The sequence below is a fragment of the Solenopsis invicta genome, unplaced genomic scaffold (genome assembly GCF_016802725.1).
Source record: "Solenopsis invicta isolate M01_SB unplaced genomic scaffold, UNIL_Sinv_3.0 scaffold_38, whole genome shotgun sequence".
NCBI classification, from domain to species: Eukaryota; Metazoa; Arthropoda; class Insecta; order Hymenoptera; family Formicidae; genus Solenopsis; species Solenopsis invicta.
Window position 1 is genome coordinate 17,534 of NW_024105284.1, and position 18,505 is coordinate 36,038.

The 18,505-nt window shown below is 39.3% G+C and overlaps 2 protein-coding genes across 4 annotated transcripts in view; both read right to left on the reverse strand.

The window, feature by feature from the left end:
• The window catches only part of LOC105197967 (WD repeat-containing protein 81), a 190,097-nt gene that overhangs the window by 3,987 nt on the left and 167,605 nt on the right, over positions 1–18,505 (reverse strand). The gene's annotated exons all lie outside the window — the stretch shown is intronic.
• On the reverse strand, positions 4,734–8,023 carry LOC120359951. The gene has a single exon (XM_039459436.1). The coding sequence runs from the start codon at positions 7,460–7,462 to the stop codon at positions 6,482–6,484; it is 981 nt and encodes a 326-aa protein (XP_039315370.1). The 5' UTR covers positions 7,463–8,023; the 3' UTR covers positions 4,734–6,481.

Consider the following 18,505-nt stretch of genomic DNA (forward strand, 5'->3'; position numbering starts at 1 on the left):
ACTTCCCCCGTAGGCCTAATCTACTCTCTATTCTATTCTCTATTTTTTAATACACGAATTTCAAATGCCGTTCTCACTCTTTTGAAAGATATATTATTATTACATAAAAATTCACACAACTTTTATATGACAAAATATATTTTATATTATGATACAAAATAATAATTTTTTTTTGTTTTAAATCTACGCGCATTTCGATATTTCCATGATATCAAGATGACTTACCGTGCCATATATTTTCTCTAATGTATAAACACATTTTTTTATTATAAACAGCAATAAATGTATTTATTATATTGATTATTTTATAACTAATTTAAATCTTGCTATTTAGGGGATGCTGGACTAACAAAATTACCGACATTTTTTTTGCAAACGATTTCTTCGAATTGGGTTTACAGAATTGAAAATGCTTTTACAGAATTAAAATATACATGTTAATCTAGAGTATGAAGGTCAATTTACTGTTAATAACAACAAAAAATTAAGAAGTACAATAATAATCACTCACATTTGCACTTATCCTCACCGTAGAGCTGTCAAGCCACGACAATATAAGTTAATCTAACAGTTGTACAGGTTTCCTGGGCAAAATGAAACACTGTCACTCTTTGGACAATGTGATAGAATAACATTTAATTATTGAAACTTATTGTTAGATCAAAAGCTTTGAAAAAAAGTCTTTGCTTGTATAAAATTATATGCATACGTGCACGCAAAATAGAAGTGCACAATGATACCCAGAAGGCTTATAGCTATAGAATTAGTTCCTAGATTTTACGATAGCGGCGCTGGTATGACCATAGGGAGATTCTAGACATTACCCGGCATCCATATTAGAGTACGTTCAAAAACACTCATTTGAGTGGCCCATAGCATTTTTTTATCCTTGTTGTTTTGTAAATGCTAACAAAGATAAAAGATGTTCAGAGAAATGCTATTAGCGTTATTTGCATAATTTTATCCTTGCTTACATTTAATGAATGATAAAGATAGAAAATAAAGATAGAAACTAGCGCTAAGAACAGTTTTTCCGAACGTACCCAAAATGACACTCTATTTTGCGTGCACGTATGCATATAATTTTATGTAAGCAAAATCTTTTTTTCTAAGCTTGCGAGCTAATTAAGATTAAGAAATAATGAACTCAAAAGCCACGCAGAATGTCAGACGCAAATAAATAAATCACAGCATAAATCCAATGTCAAGCAAACGTTTCGACCTTTAATGATCACTGTCTTCTTTAGTACAGATTTACAAGTCGAACAAATAGAAATTGTGCAAAACCGCAATGTACACCCAAGGACTTTGATTCTGTCCATGGGGAAATTTTTCAAACTGAGAAGTCGCTATATTTCTACATACTTACAGTTCATGATTAACGTAACGACCAATAAGCTCTAGTCGTTTCATTAATCATGAACTGCGAGTATGTAGAAAGTGGTGCCTTCTTAGTTTAGAAAATTTCCCCATGAACAGAATCAAAGTCCTTGGGTGTACATCTTCTTTCAACGTCATAACAAACAACCTCACAGAGCGTATGCAGAGACAAGAACTCTAAGCACCAAACCTCGTGTCACAGCATTGTGAAATAGACTGTTATACCTTGGTGAGAATAGATACAAATAATAAGTTGTAACGCTGGTACTTTTCCGGTGCGGCGGGAGTATCGGGATATCTTTCGGTGCGTGGGGATATCGAGATTGGTTACTCGGATGTGTTCGCCGGATGCCAGGGTTTTTCAGTAGTAATGAGAACACTCCGTGTTGAGTACAATAATACAAACGTAACAATATATTTATCAGATGTAATTGAAATACACAAGTAATAATAAGGCATCGGAGTGCTCGGTTAAACAATAATCGGACCCGCGCAAAATAAAAGAACGGACAAAATATAATTCGCAGCGTAACTTAATATTTAAACAAAAGAACGGATTCGGATAATTAAACGGACGGACTGGTATTATGCGCTATGCGTTCGGAGGTAATAATCGGAGTCGCCGTGAAGCGGCTAACTTAGGGTGCCGTCACATGAGGCATAACTTGCGTAGCGTAATTTGCGTATTCTAGTAACTTCTAAAAGACGTTACGCCATTTTAAAAGCCTTTTTTCACATGAAGCGTATTTCGCGGATTTTTAAAAAATGCGTATCTAATGCAACCAATTGCTGATTAGGGTTTCTCTTGTACTCTCTAACAGAAATGCTAAGCAAATTTACTTGGTTTTTGTAATTTACGCGTCTCGGAAAGTACGCCTCATGTGGAACTGATACTCTGCACACTAGTATGTGTGAATCATCTATGTGCGAATCTAACCTGTGCGGGCATACATTTCTGTTACTTGTAATTTTCAAAAATTTATATATTTAAAACGAAATAAACATATGTTAGGCATTTAAAAAAAAAAAAGCATTTTACATGTGTAAAAGTATTCAACTCGTTTATCGTTTTCACAAGTATTTATTCGTTCTTGTTACAAGAGCTTCTTATCTCCATCACGCAAGTACCACGAGTAATGGCTCTGGCAGACCAGCGCGATTTGCGACACACGACGCGCGATTATCCAATAAGCGTACGTCTTTTCAAAAAATTGTAAACGCCTATTGGATAATCGCGCGTGTCGCAAATCGCGCTGGTCTGCCAGAGCCATAAGTCTTCGCGTCCGATGCCCCAGGGGGCGAATGCATCTAACTCAAGCAACCAATCAGCGAGTTCGGGGTTCGAGGCTAGTGCGTTAATTCTCTACGGTGCGCCATCATGTTATGGCGGGTAATATGAATGGGGTTAATCTACGCGAGACGCTCTTTCAGCCTCGGCCAGCCTGAAAGGACACTCGTCCTCGAGTGTTATTAATTTTCCTGTACAGGCGGGGCTGATGTTGGTTAAAAATAGGTGATTGACATATATACGTAATATTAAACGCAGAACTTAGCTTATGCTTAAAACTAATTAGTAATTATATATAAAGGATAAAATAGATAATACTTGTTATACAAATATCAGTCTTTTTGCGCAGTAAGCCACGGCTTCAGCCTATCAGTTGACAATATTCCGTTATAAGGTTTTTGCGTTATTTGACACCCAGGAATGTCTTGTACAACGTATCTGTTATGGTCTAATATTTTGACAATTTGGTAAGGACCTTTATACTGATAGCGTAATTTTTTATCTTCCCCGGTTTTTGAGGCAGTGTCTTTGATCATTACATAATCCCCGTCGTTGTATTTATGTGGGGTCTTGTGACGTAAATCATAATAGGTTTTGTTATAGTTCTTGACACGATCTGAAGCAATGCGCGCAATTTCACGGTCTCTATCTCGTGAATCATTATTGTCGGGATTGTTAAAAGTTTTGTTATACATATCATTTAAGAATTGTGTTAATTTTGTATCGGAATGATTTTTCATGTCGTATCCTAGTAATAGATTTGACGGCGTGTTTTTAATTGAGGTATGGAATGTATTGTTAATAACGTACTGCAATTCATTAATCTTGTCTGACCATGTAAATTGATCGTTAATAATCTTCTTTAGTGAAGATTTTAAGAATCGGTTGATACGCTCTACGAGGCCATTTGCCCAGGGTGCGGCGACGGTGACCATTCTGTGATCGATGTTACGCTCTAGAAGGAAGTCTGTAAATTGTAAGGAGGAGAACGTGGTTCCTCGATTTGATACTAATATTGATGGGTTACCAAAAATATCGAATACTGTTTTTAAGTTAACTACTGTTTCTTTAGAGCTTGTAGTCTTAGTTGGGAACAGCCATGTGAATCTAGTAAACGCGTCTATTATTAAGAGAACGTGTTTAAAAAAAGTATTTGATTGGATCAACGGGCCGAAATGATCCGTGTGAAGAGTATGCATAGGTTTATTTGGAGTAAGGTGCGTTTGCAGTTCTCCTTCTTTAGAATGTACAGACGTGTTTGCCAGTAGACAAACGAGACAATTATCTATGTGACTGTTGACTCTTTTGCGCACTGAAGGAAACCAATAATGCGAGTAAATGCCCTGCACCGTTTTCTCGGGTCCACAATGTGCGCATTGGTCGTAACAGATTCTTATGATGTTAGCAACCATTGACTCTGGTACAACGAAACGGAGTTTATTATCTTTGCACTCTTTGTAGACTAAGCCTTCTATTAAAGTAAAACTATGGTTTTCTGATTCTTCGAGTGACTTAGCTATAGCTCTAATACCAATATCCGCTTGTTGTCTACATTGTAGCTCTGTTTCTAGGGGTACGGCTTTTAAAGAGGCGACGTGTTTCATTTTTTCGCCTTTACGATGAACCATTTTGTAACGGTAATTTTGTAATTTTAATAACCAACGGGAGATACGCGGATTAATATTGGCTTTAATAGATGCGAACACTAAGGCGTTGCAATCCGTAATGATTGTGAACTCTAAGCCGTATAGATAAATATGGAATCGGTCAATCGCGCGTACTATGGCCAGCATTTCCAGTTCGAACGAATGGTATCTACTTTCCGCGGGGTTTGTTGGCTGGCTAAAATATGCGACTGGAGCAAACTTTCCGTGCGTTTGTTTTTGTAACAGTATTGCTGCAATCGCGACGGTGCTTGCGTCGGTGTGTAATTCTGTTTCTGCTTTAGGGTTGTAGTGGCATAACAATGGTTTAGATATTAGTGCAGATTTTAGGGCATTAAACGCGTGAAGGCATTCATCATTGAAAGTATAAGGCGTGTTTTTCTTCAATAGCGCATAAAGAGGATTGGCGAGTATTGCTATGTTCGCTATAAATTTTCGGAAATAGTTAATGAGTCCTAAAAATCGTTACAATTCACGTACGTTGTGTGGCACTAGAAAATTTTTTATGGCGGTAGTATGCCTTTCGCTTAGCGTGATACCGTCTTTATCAATTATATAACCAAGATATTCTATTCGTTTTTTAAAAAGTTGACATTTTTCGTAGTTTACTTCAAAAGAATTATCATGGAGTGCAATTAGAACTTGCTTAAAAAACTGTAGATTTTTTCCACTGTGTTTGTGGCAATAAAGATGTCGTCTATGTATATTAATACTTTTCCCTCGCGTATTAGCGGTTGTAAGATATTAATAATGCGGCGTTGAAGTTCAGCTGGCGCTTCGCAGTAACCGAAGGGGAGTCTTTTATATTCGAACTGTCCACTAGGTGTGGCGAATGAGAAATATTTAGTACAGTTCGGGTGAACCTTAACATTATGAAAACCTGCAACAATATCCAGAACGGTTAGTACCAATTTATCGGATAATTGTGCCATTAAGTCTTCCATGATAGGGAACGTAAAATGTTGCTTGATAACTTTGGCATTTAGTGGACGCAAGTCCACACAAAGTCTAGGCTTACCATTTTTTTTCGGACTAAAACAATACGCGAACAAAAAGGCGATGAGGACTCCTGTATTATGTCACGTGAGCATAAGTCTTGTACTATTTTATCAATTTCTTGTCGCTCAGACCATGCGAAACGTCTAGCCGGATATGAAAAAGGAATTTCGTCTTTTAATTTGATAGTGACATAATAATCATCTTTAGGTTTGGCAACAGTTCTATTTTTTACTTCTAGAATAATATCGTGTACTAAATTATCGACATGTGGGCCAAAATCGGAATTAATGATAGGTATCGTATTCTCATCGTGTGTTAAAATATCCGCGGATGCAACCTCATTAATTAGTTCTAGCCGTTCTTTGCAGGAAGGGTTAGCTGGATTATAAACGAGAGTAAGGTTGTTTTGTAACAAAAAATCTCTGCCTAGAATAACATGCGTAGGCCAAGATGTTTGGTTAATAATGTGAAATGTGGCATGATACAAAACTTTAGGAGAAATTTGCAAATTAAAATCGAGCTCCTTTTTCCCGTGTACGATAACTTTTGAATCGTTTAAGGTTTGAAATTGAAGAGTTTCGTTTTTTTCTAATTTTGTATTTTGTCCAAGAAGTAATTTATAAGCTGATTCCTGTAAGAATGAGACCGGAAAGCCCGTATCAATGAGTGCAATCATGCTGCATTTCTGATTATTGACGGAAGTAATTTCTACCGTAGTGTTACTTATAGTTAGAGGGCGAGATGATTTTACGCAGCCAACCGCAGGATCCTCTTTAATGGAAGCAGACTCTGTAGGTTCCTCAATATCTATTGACGCCACTTGCGTTGATGTCCCTGGCGAAGTCTTGTTTTGTTGTTCCCTCTTCTTTAGTTTGTAACACTCTGCTTTGGAATGACCTTGTCGCTTGCAATACACACAGATGACGTCCCTATTCTTCTTTGGTGATGACGACGTTGTGCTTTTGGAGAGTGTGCTAGATCTCTCCTTCTGATCCTTTAAATGTTCGCTGCGTACAGACGGTGGAGAGTGTTTTGTACCGCAGGCACTCGTGATGTATCTCATTTGGTCTAGAAAGTCATCGACTGAATTGACTCTCAGAGAGGCTGTTGAAGCGCGCACAGCAAAATTGGATATACCGGCCACCAGGTATTATACGCACTCTCTATCAGGAAGATGTAGAGGATGCAATAGTTTTGATTTTGCCATTGCGTAATCTTGGAACGTTTCTCTTCCGAAATTCCATCGTCTGGCTTCGATTTTTTGCATCGTTTCCCTGAATGGGATGCGTCGATGGAAGCGACGAGACAGGGCCTCCTTGAATGCTTGCCATGAACTTATTATATGGCCTGGGTCCATATCAAACCATTCTCGTGCAGTTTTTTGTAATTTCTGTGAGGCAGCCAGGATCAATACTTTTTCATTTACCTCATGCAGTCTTGCTACGAATTCCACCTCTTTAATCCATGTATCTACGTCATCATCCTCTGTACCAGAGAACGTAGGCAGTTGCGATACCAGTAGATTCACCATTTGTGCTGGCGAAACCGTGGGGAAACCTTGCATCGTGGTCACTGTAGGACCCTGAGAGGCTTGTGACGACTGATAAAATCCAGGCGGCATAGGGATCCTACCGTGAGAATTAGAGGCAGTGTCGAAAAATGCACTTGAGCCGGCCGTTAGGTAGTCCAGGTTGGGCACCACCGACGCAAACGGCGAGGACGCCGCTGCGCTGAAAAACAAATTTGGTACCGGTGCCGTTTGTTGCGTGTAGAACAGACTCGGCGCGTTAGGTGGTGGGAGAACCTCTTCTTTTCTGTCCTTTTCCTCTAACATTTTAAAAATAAAATTAATTTTTTCTTCTAAGGAAAGATCTGACGTACCTTTATGTATATCTCCGGATGGGGCTTTATCCTGTGTGTAGATTCCGCCGACCGCCACATCGTCAGCATTTTTTGCTCTGCTTGGAACTTTCTTTTTTTCGTAAAATGCTAAGAAGTGGTCTATACTCGCGTGTCTGCTTTCATGGAGGGGAATTCCCGCTTTGACAAGCTCGTCGTGAAGCTCGGCGTCAGAGAACTTTTCTAGATCTTCTCGACGCATAGTTGTAGTCCCTGAACGGGTAATCACCATGGGATCTTCGTGAGAAATCTCGTACCAAACAATCGTTGACGAAACACTAACTGACGTGTCGTGGACGCGCACGTGTGTCCGTTCGCGTGGGAAAAACTTCGCAGACGGAAGAAAGAGAAAAATAAAAGAAAACGATTGAATATGCCGACTCGTTTATAAGTCGACCGAGACGGACGAGCACTGAGTGAACCGATGGGTATTTATCCCACTTCTGAACTGTAAAAGTATTCAACTCGTTTATCGTTTTCACAAGTATTTATTCGTTCTTGTTACAAGAGCTTCTTATCTCCATCACGCAAGTACCACGAGTAAGTCTTCGCGTCCGATGCCCTAGGGGGCGAATGCATCTAACTCAAGCAACCAATCAGCGAGTTCGGGGTTCGAGGCTAGTGCGTTAATTCTCTACGGTGCGCCATCATGTTATGGCGGGTAATATGAATGGGGTCAATCTGCGCGAGACGCTCTTTCACATGCAAAAAATTCAAGCAACACGAACATATCTATTAATGTACAACTATAACCTTAAAATTTTGTATCAACTTATCGCAAGAAGGTTGGATATGACAGAATATTATTACAGAATAACTCAATTTCCTGCGTAAGAAACGCTGTGTACATGTAGTAATACATGTATTGGTAACACATGTATTACTTAAATAAGCAGAACAAAATTGAAAGATGGATAATGAAATCAGGGTAAATTAAGAAACAGTTTTATATCAAATTTATTATTTATAATAGCTATTCTGTAATAACATTCTGTCATATCCAACCTTCTTGCGATAAGTTGATATAAAATTTTAAGGTTATAGTTGTACATAATAGATATGTCCGTGTTGCTTGAATTTTTTGCATGTAAAATGCTTTTTTTTTCTTAAATGCCTAACATATATTTATTTTGTTTTAAATATATAAATTTTTGAAAATTAAAAGTAACAGAAATGTATGCCCGCACAGGTTAGATTCGCACATAGATGATTCACACATACTAGTGCAGAGTATCAGTTCCACATGAGGCGTACTTTCCGAGACGCGTAAATTACAAAAACCAATCGTAAATTTGTTTAGCATTTCTGTTAGAGAGTACAAAAGAAACCCTAATCAGCAATTGGTTGCATTAGATACGCATTTCTTGAAAATCCGCGAAATACGCTTCATGTGAAAGAAGGCTTTTAAAATGGCGTAACGTATTTTAGAAGTTACTAGAATACGCAAATTACGCTACGCAAGTTATGCCCCATGTGACGGCACCCTCAAAGTGCGCCGGTTAAACGGGCCGTGATCGGCCCGCGCGACGGACGGTCGCGATCGCGGAATCAGCGGCGCGCGGTGCAGCGGACGATTCCGCGATACGTGAGAGTGGTCGACGTTAGAGACCTAAGTGGCTTCATCCCGTGGGGTGTTGTCACCCCGTGGGGAGCAGGTTTACGGATTGAGCCGGAGAACGGCGTCGAGTATTCCCGACGACGGTGTTGGTCTCGAGAATCCCCGAGAACGGACTTGCAGAACGGACGGCTCCTATTGGCCAAGAATACCCAGCCGCGGAAACGACGAGTATTCCCGTCGCGGACAGAGGATGGGATCGGCAGAGTATTCCCAGCCGTTAAGACCGACGAGTATGCCCGTCGTGAGATAGTCGGAACAAGAATGCCCGTTCCCGAGGAAGTGCTTGAGAATACCCAAGCTAACAAGGAGCGCCGATACCCGGCGCAGGAGCGGAGTAGGTGCGAGATCGGTGGCTCGGAGGGATCTGATTTCGGCTGCCCGCTGCCGGCTTATATAGCGGTCCGCGCGGTTAGACGTACCAATCAACGCGCGCGGTTGGGCCAGCCGGAGTGGGAACGCTTGCCGAACGCGGCGCGCGGCACGCATGGAAGCGGCAAGCTTAGCTGAGTGCGTGCTCGGTCTTACGCGTTGTGTTCGGCGTTTGAATTGGAATGGCGGTGCGGCGGAGGGGCGTAACGTTACAAAGTTATTTGTATCTATTGTATCTATAACGCTAATAGCATGGCAACACTGTTTGACGAGTTACAGTTTCAAACAGAAGAGGACATTTCAAGAGGAAAAGAGAGAGAGAGAGAGAGAAAGAGAAGAGAGCGTTTTCTGCAGGCTTCCGCAGCCGATGAGCCGGATCGTCCGACGAGGCTTGCGATTGCGAGCATTTCCCCCTCACCTCATCGCCGCGCGCGGCCTAAAATTGTGTATAATATACATATATATATATATATATACACCCAGTCAGCAAAATGTTAGCACTGTGTCGGCAGGCTGGCGGCAGACTCGCGGCAGACTCGATCACGACGTGTTGACAGACTGAACTCAACTGATTTCAAATTCTGCTTACGTTCTGTTGACAGAATCTGTTGATATTTTATGTCAGCAGAATGACAGTACCAGACGAGCACGCCGTGCTGCCAGCACGTGACGCTAGATAGGCGGCAGAGTTCAAACATGACATGCGCAACACAATTTGACGGCAGACTGCTAGCACAAATCGAGCACGCCGTGCTGACAAGTTCTGACGTCACGCTGGCAGCAAAAATCAAGCATTTTTATTTAAAATTTTCAAAAATTTTTATTACAAAAAAGTTTTTTTTAGTTTTCTTGCAGATATTATTCTTATTTTTATTATAGGTTAATCTAATTTGCATATATTTTATTTTACTAATTACGATTACGCATTATTTTACAATTTTTAAAAACGCATTAGCGCCGGCGGGATTCGAACCTAAAATTTCGGGACAATAACCTAATACGCTAACACTGAGCTAATCGTACACTTGTGTTATCATTAATAAAAAGTTATATTTAAAGTAAAGCTGATTTGAACAGGAAGAAACTTACAGTTACGTGTTCAGTATCGCGCAAACATTCTCACTAATCCTTTGATTTAGTCTTAAATATTTTTAAAATTAACTATATAAACTATATAATTAAATAATTAAAACCCATTTCAGAGTAATATAGTCAAGAAAACAACAATTGAAAATAGTACCGGAGCATGAAAAAACATTATTGACGTAAAAAGCACGCTGACAAAAATCAATTTTGCAACTAATTGTTATAAACAAATTACTAAAAATTGACTGTAGAGAAAAACTGATTACTCCAATCGATTCTTTGGGAAAACTGACTCAAAAAACATATATAACACTTTCTTAATTGTTATAAACAAATTAATTGCAAAATTTATTTTTGCAACGTTCCTTTAGTAATTTTTCCCGTAGAATCGATTGGAGTAATCAGTTTTTCTCTACAGTCAATTTTTAGTAATTTGTTTATACCAATTAGTTGCAAAATTGAGTTTTGAAAAGTTTTTTTTACATCGGTAATGTTTTTTCATGCTTTAGTCCTATTTCCAATTCCAATTTTTTTGAATATTTTTGTTAGTCAGACTATGGCCAGGAACGGGTTTTAATTATTTATATATGCGGGCAGATGCAGATAGAAATCTGGACAAATACATGCGGATAGATATGAATAGGATTTCTATACGCAATCACGGACAGGTGCAGATAGAAATTGCGGCGTATAGAATGCAAACAGAAACAGACAGAACATATGCATAAAGAAATTGATTTGTCCAATAATTAAGCAAATGCATAAGAAAATGGATCAATCACTTTCTTTATGCATATGTTATTTATGCGTGCAATTATGCAAGTTTGTCTGAAAAGGCCCTTAATAAATTCATGAAGAATTACGTCACAATTTAAAAATTAATATGCAAAACAGCACAGTTTGCTTGATTTGTGCTGCGTCAACGTAACGTCAGACCTTGTCAGTACGGGGTGCTCGATTTGTGATGTCAGATTATGTTACGCAGGTTATGCTTGAATTGTGCTGTCAATCTGATGTCACGTTCTCTTAGCACGGGGTGCTCGATTGGTGCTAACAATCTGCCGTCAGATTGTGTTGTGCAGGTCTTGCTCTAATTCTGTCGCATATCTGACATAAGCTGCTGGCAGCACGGCGTGTTCGCGTGGTGCTGCCAGTCTGCTGTTAGATTGTCGCGTAGATCTGGCTCGTTTTTTGCCGCCAATCTGACGTCAGATCTTGTCAGCACGCGGTGCTCAATTTCTGCTGCCAGTCTGCCGTTAGATTGTGTTGCGCAGGTTATGCTTGATTTCTGCCGCCAATCTGACAACAGTCCTGTCAACACTATGTGCTCGATTTCTGCTGAAATTAAATGGCAACAGTTTCTGTTCTATTTCTGACAGCAGTTTGCTGACACCGCAGATATTGCAGAGTCTGTGTGAAATCTGTTGCCTTTCTGGTAACAGAAAGTGATAGCAGACTCTCCGAATAATCTGTTTGTTCACGTTTGGCTGACGGGGTATATATACAGGGTGTTTCAGACCACCCGTACACCCCTTTTCTCTTCGCAGGATTAGGACCAATCAAAAATATGTTCAGACGAAAGTTGTAGGGTTTCAAAAGATCTATTCAATGATCTTATCAGTTTGACCTTGGATGGCGTCGCCAAGGTCAGATCGAAATCACATTAAGTTTTTTAAATGAAACACCCTATTTTTGATTCCAGAATCTAATAGCTGGTGTCAAGACCTTTCCAAAACACTACAAGAAAGTTTATTTTCGTTGACTACTTTCCGAGTTGTGCGGCTTGAAAGTTACACTACCGCCAACACCATGTAAATAACAATATAAAATCACGCGTTACGCAGAAAGCCGTGCAGCCGACACAAAGAAAGTAAACACGCGAGCCGGGCCAACAAAAACAGATCATGAAAAATCGTGAAAGTTAGCTGTCGCGACCGTAGATAGTCACATACATATGTATGTCATAATATTATGTAATTACATTATTACTTTAACGGTAGCACACGAGCAATAATGAGCGCGGCTTTCTGCGTAACGATGTCTAACTCGTGATTTTATACATATTGTTATTTGCATAGGATGTAGTAGAGATGTATTCACCACAACGCTATTGTGACTCAACTCAACACGAGTGACAATAACTCTCTCAAACTTGTCACCTACGTCTTCAATAACCGTCATATCAGTATCAATCGCGCAACAAAAATCCGACCCTCTTTATTAGTCTAGGTTTATTTAGCCATTTCCTATTCCAATGAAGAAGCATATGATATGCTGCTAATTTTAGGTGAGTGTCGAGGTACATTCATTGCAGCGGAAAGATTGTGGCGGGAACGTTATCCTGATCGGACTCCTCACTCGCAAAATGTTTTTTCACGTTTGGCTAAACGAATCAAAATTAAAGGTGTTCAGCCTCAACATAACAAAGGTACACAAATTCGTCGTCCGATTATGGATGAAAGAACAGTGGAAATTCTTGCATCGACAGAATTGAACCCTTATGATTCTTTAAGACGACGAGAACAAGATTCTGGTGTTAGTAAAATCAGTGTTTGGCGCATTCTAAAAAATAACAAATTTCACCCTTACAGAATGTCTGTTCATCAAGCGTTGAATTATAACGATATTAGACAGAGACTTGTATTTTGCAACTTTATAAGACAGCAACCACTTGATTTCCACTTGAAAATTTTATTTTCTGACGAATGTACACTTAAAAGTGATGGATCTGTTAATACTTGGAACTCTCGTTATTGGGCACAAAATAATTCTCACTGGTTGAGAGAAGTAGATCATCAAACCATTTGGAAAGTCAATGTTTGGTGTGGAATTATTGGAAGTCAAATCATAGGTCCTGTTTTCTTTGACGAAAATCTAAACGATGATAGATATTCCGCCTTGATAATGACAGATCTTCCTGTCTTACTAGAAAATATTCCTCTGCAATTGCGCCTGAACATGTGGTTCCAACAAGATGCATGTCCGTCTCATACATCGAGAGTTGCTCGTGCGGCATTAAATACTATGTTCCCCGACAAGTGGATAGGCAAATACGGTCCAATCAATTATCCACCCCGATCACCAGATCTCACCGTCCTTGATTATTATTTCTGGGGAAGGATAAAAAACTTGGTCTATCATGAACGTCCGACTACGAGGGATAATATGATTCGTAGAATAAGTGAAGCAATTCGATCCTTACGTGCCGAGGAAATTCTTCGAGCAACCAATGATTTTCAAAATAGAGTTGATGCTTGCATCGCAGAGAATGGTGCTCACTTTGAACATTTAGTCGCTTAACAAAACATACACTCATTCATTCCCGAACGTGAGAGGCAAGGGGACTCACGTGAATCAAGCACCCCAAACGTGAGAGGCAAGGGGACTCACGTGAATCAAGCACCCCAAACGTGAGAGGCAAGGGACTCACGTGAATCAAGCACCCCAATGGGATGAAATTCTCGTCACGTCCACGTCGATCATTCTGGATAATGCTAAGCACGGGAAAATGCATATAGTCAATCTGGACATGATTGATCATCAAACATAATCAATCCAGTTAATAAACAAAAGCAGAGTACATAAAACTTTGACTCCCCTTTTCCTCCCCCATACACATACGCATGCACGTATGCACACACCCACACACAAGATTAAATCCGACTAAGTAACCACCACATGGTACATCTTGAGTAATGCTGATGCTGGCGGTAGTGTAACTTTCAAGCCGCACAACTCGGAAAGTAGTCAACGAAAATAAACATTCTTATAGTGTTTTGGAAAGGTCTTGACACCAGCTATTAGATTCTGGAATCAAAAATAGGGTGTTCCATTTAAAAAACTTAATGTGATTTCGATCTGACCTTGGCGACGCCATCCAAGGTCAAACTGATAAGATCATTGAATAGATCTTTTGAAACCCTACAACTTTCGTCTGAACATATTTTTGATTGGTCCTAATCCTGCGAAAAGAAAAGGGGTGTACGGGTGGTCTGAAACACCCTGTATATATATATACTACTGCGTCCAAAAAGTAAGGTGACATTGCATTTTAAATCTCCCGCGCGCACGGATTTGGAGGAATAAAATTTTTTTTAGGTTGGTAGGACTGTCTTTGACATCCAAGAGAAGTAACACGTCAAAATATCCATTAGTGTTTGAGATACGCATTGTTTTGTGAGCTGCTAAAAGTGAATTTCTCGTTTTTTGCCATGTCTACATTTGTTTGTTTGCGCTGATTATTCGTGATTTTTTAATCAAAAACTCGACTAATATCGTTCCACAACCACCGTATTCACCTGATTTGGCTCCATGCGACTTCTGGCTATTCAGCAAACTCAAGCGGCCGCTCCGGGGACACCGTTTCGAGTTGATAGAAGAGATTCAAGCCGCTGCGAAGAAGGAATGGCTAAAGGCCATTCCTGAAATCGATTATTACAACTGTTTCGAAGATTGGAAAATCCGTTGGAATAAGTGTATTATATCAGGGGGGGATTACTTTGAAGGGGACGAAATTGATTTGCAAGAATAAATAAAGAATTTTCGAAATAAATGCAATGTCACCTTACTTTTTGGACACAGTAGTATATATACACACATATATATACACCCTAGTAGCAATTTTCTGTAAGATTGCTGTAAATCTTGCAGCAGATTCTTGAAAGATTCTGCCAACAGGACGTTATGATCTACTTCCTCATTCTGTTCAATTCTTTTAAAAGATTCTGCAGTCAGATTCTTGCAAGAAACTTGCACATATCTCTGTTGGCAGATTCTTGCAAGAAACTTGAATGTATCTGCTGTAAATCTAGCAACAGTCTTTCAAGATATTTCCTACATACCCTACCCAGATAACATTTTTTGCTGGCAAGTTTTGCGCGCGATGTGCATGTGAACTTTGTAACAGATTTGTATGCGTTTTGTTCGTAGAACGTGTTACATCGTGTATATTGCTTACAAGTGGCTAGCTCATGTACTGTCCCATGTACTGGCAAATTACATGCAGATGGCTAACATATTGTTAGTCGTTTGCTCCCCAGATAACATTTTTTGCGCGCAAAGTTTGCGCGTCTTATGCATGTGAACTGTGCACGCGGTTTGCGTGAGTTTTGCCCGCAAGTTAAAATTCTGTAATTTCAGATTGAAATGGATTTAACAAGTGAGTGCTAACGTCACCGCTAGGCGGTCACGCCGCAGGAGATTTTCTTGTGAGTTGAGTGCGGCCACAGGCATTATATCTAGGCGCTACCGCCGTCGACTCGTCAGCTCATACTTTAGTGACACTTTTAAGAGCTGTTTTTGTAACATCAAGACGAATACTCGCTCTCATTCTTTTGAAAGATAGCGTGTGTGTGAAACGCTGTTCCACATAAAATTTTATATTTTTACATGTAAATAACAATTTGTATTGTTATTTAATCTTGTATTAGGAGTATAAATAAGTTTCCGTCGTTTCACAAAAAATGGCGCCACTAGTATGTTATGGTTAAAATTGTCTGTTGTAAAACGTTATATCGTAAAGTTGGACATCTGGCAACAACATAACCTTAAAATATTAGCAATTTTGTATCAGCATCATATATCTTTTTTCGTGCGAAAATGTCGAGTTTTGAGCCGAATAAGCGTCATTTGCGGGAGCTTTTGATTTACTTCTTTAATTTGAAGAAATCTGCAGCCGAGGCGCATCGATTGCTTGTAGAAGCATATGGTGAGGCTGCCTTAAGTGAGAGAAGTTGCCGTGAGTGGTTTCACAAGTTTAAAAACGGTGAATTTGACGTCGAAGACAAAGAACGTAGCGGAAGGCCGAAAGTGTACGAAGACGCGGAATTGGAAACATTATTAGATGAAGATTCGTGCCAAACGCAAGAAGCACTTGCACTTACATTAGGAGTGACTCAACCAGCAATTTCACATCGCTTAAAATCATGCTTGAATGATTCAAAAACAAGGAAACTAAGTTCCATATGAACTGAAGCCGAGAAACGTTGAAAGCCAATTTTTTACATGTGAAATGCTGCTTGCCAGGCATAAACAAAAGGGTTTTTTGCAGCGTATAGTCACTGGTGATGAAAAATGGATCCACTACGATAACCCAAAGAAAAAATCATGGGGACCACCTGGCCATGCTTCAACATCGACAGCCAAGCCGAACATTCATGGAAAAAAGCTCATGTTGTGTATTTGGTGGGATCAGCTTGGTGTCATGTATTATGAGTTGCTCAAACCGAATGAAACCATTACTGGGGCTCTCTACCGAACACAATTGATGAGATTGAGCCGAGTACTCAAGGAAAAACGTGCTCACTACTACTCCAGACACGACAAAGTTATTCTTCTGCATGATAATGCTCGTCCATGTTGCGGCGCCGGTCAAAACCTACCTGGAAACACTCAATTGGGAAGTTTTACCCCACCCGCCGTATTCACCAGACATTGCTCCTTTTGATTACTACCTGTTTCGGTCGATGGCGCATGGCCTGTCTGAGCAACACTTCACATCATATGAAGATACAAAAAATTTGGTCGATTTGTGGATAGCTTCGAAAGATGAAGCATTCTTCCGACGCGGTATCCGTATGCTGCCAGAAAGATGGGAAAAAGTAGTGGCTAGCGATGGACAATACTTCGAATAAAACATTAAGTACCGTTCTTTCACAATAAATGCCGAATTTTTGATAAAAAACGGCGGAAACTTATTTATACTCCTAATATATAAATTAAATGTTTAATTCAAAATTAATCTTTTTTTAAATCTTTTTTAACGAAAAGAATACAATAAATATTTTTTTTTGTAAACTAAACATTTATTACGTTTATATTAATGTATTCTGTTTTAATAAATCTATCTGGGTTTGGATCTTATTTTCAATCAGTCTTAATACCGTATTTTCAGTGCAGAAATCCCGATTCGGATTACCTTTTTTTAAATCGGTTTTAATAGCACATTTTTGGCAGGGTATCGCTTATTGAGATCGCACGCAAAGTATGCTAGCGTTTTGTGTGCATATCGCTTATTGAAATTGCACACAAAGTGTGCTAGTGTTTTGCTAGTGCTATGACGACGCAATTGGATAAGGTTTTGCTTGCGTTGTAGGAATCCCTTTTGCGCGTTATTTGCTGGACATTTACCCGCAAAATGTTTTCTGGTTGATAGCAATTTTCTGCAAGACTGCTGTAAATCTTGCAGTAGAGTCTTAAAAGATTCTGCCAACAGGATGTTATGATCTGCTTCCTCATTCTGTTCAATTCTTCTGAAAGATTCTACAGTCAAATTCTTGCAAGAAATTTGTATATATATCTGCTGCATGATTTGTAAAATTTTTTTACTAGAATATTTTAGTATAGTCTTAAAATGGATTAAAAATAAATTAAATATTTCAGATTAAATTTAAATTAAACATTTCATTTATGTACAAAATTAAATAACAATACAAATTGTTATTTACATGTAAAAATATAAAATTTTATGTGAAACAGCGTTCCACATATACGTAATGTTTAAAAAAAATAAGAGCGAGTATTCGTCTCGAGGTTACAACACGGAGCTCATAGAAATCTCACTGGAGTATGAGCTGAGAAGTCGGCCGCAGTGGCGCCTAGATATAACGCCTGTGGCCGCATTCAACTCACGAGATCTTCCGCGGCGTGACCACCTAGCGGTGGCAGCAGATCTTTCTGCTGCTGATTAAGCAAAATCTATACAATATCTGCACAAGATCTGCGCGTCATTTCTGTTGTAAGAAACTTACAAAAATTTGCAGATCATATTTGTGCAATATTTGCACAAGATCTGCGCGCTACTTCTGTTAAAAGAATCTTATGTCATTCTGCTGAAGAACTTTGCTAGACTGCTTACAGACTGCAGTTGCGGGAAGAATCTACTTCAAGATAGCTCAATATCTGTACCAAGTTTCTGCAAGTAGTTCATATACAAGTACAGTGCACGAATATTGAAGCAATCTGCCAGCATGGCTCTTTTGGAAATAATCTTCTGCACATCTGACTCAATTCTACTGCAATTAACTGCACGCAGATTCTGTCCTGCAGAAAATGCCAGAAAATGCTACTAGGGTATATACACACACACACGCACGCACACACACGCACATGTATATGTGTGTATATATGTGTGTGTGTGTGTGTGTGTGTATATATATAGGGGAGACCGGGGCAAATCGTTAGACGGGGTAATTCGATAATTGA

Bases quoted from the DNA above. Each gene is read 5' to 3' on its own strand.
- LOC120359951 (XM_039459436.1), bottom strand. From the start codon at position 7,462: ATGGTGATTACCCGTTCAGGGACTACAACTATGCGTCGAGAAGATCTA.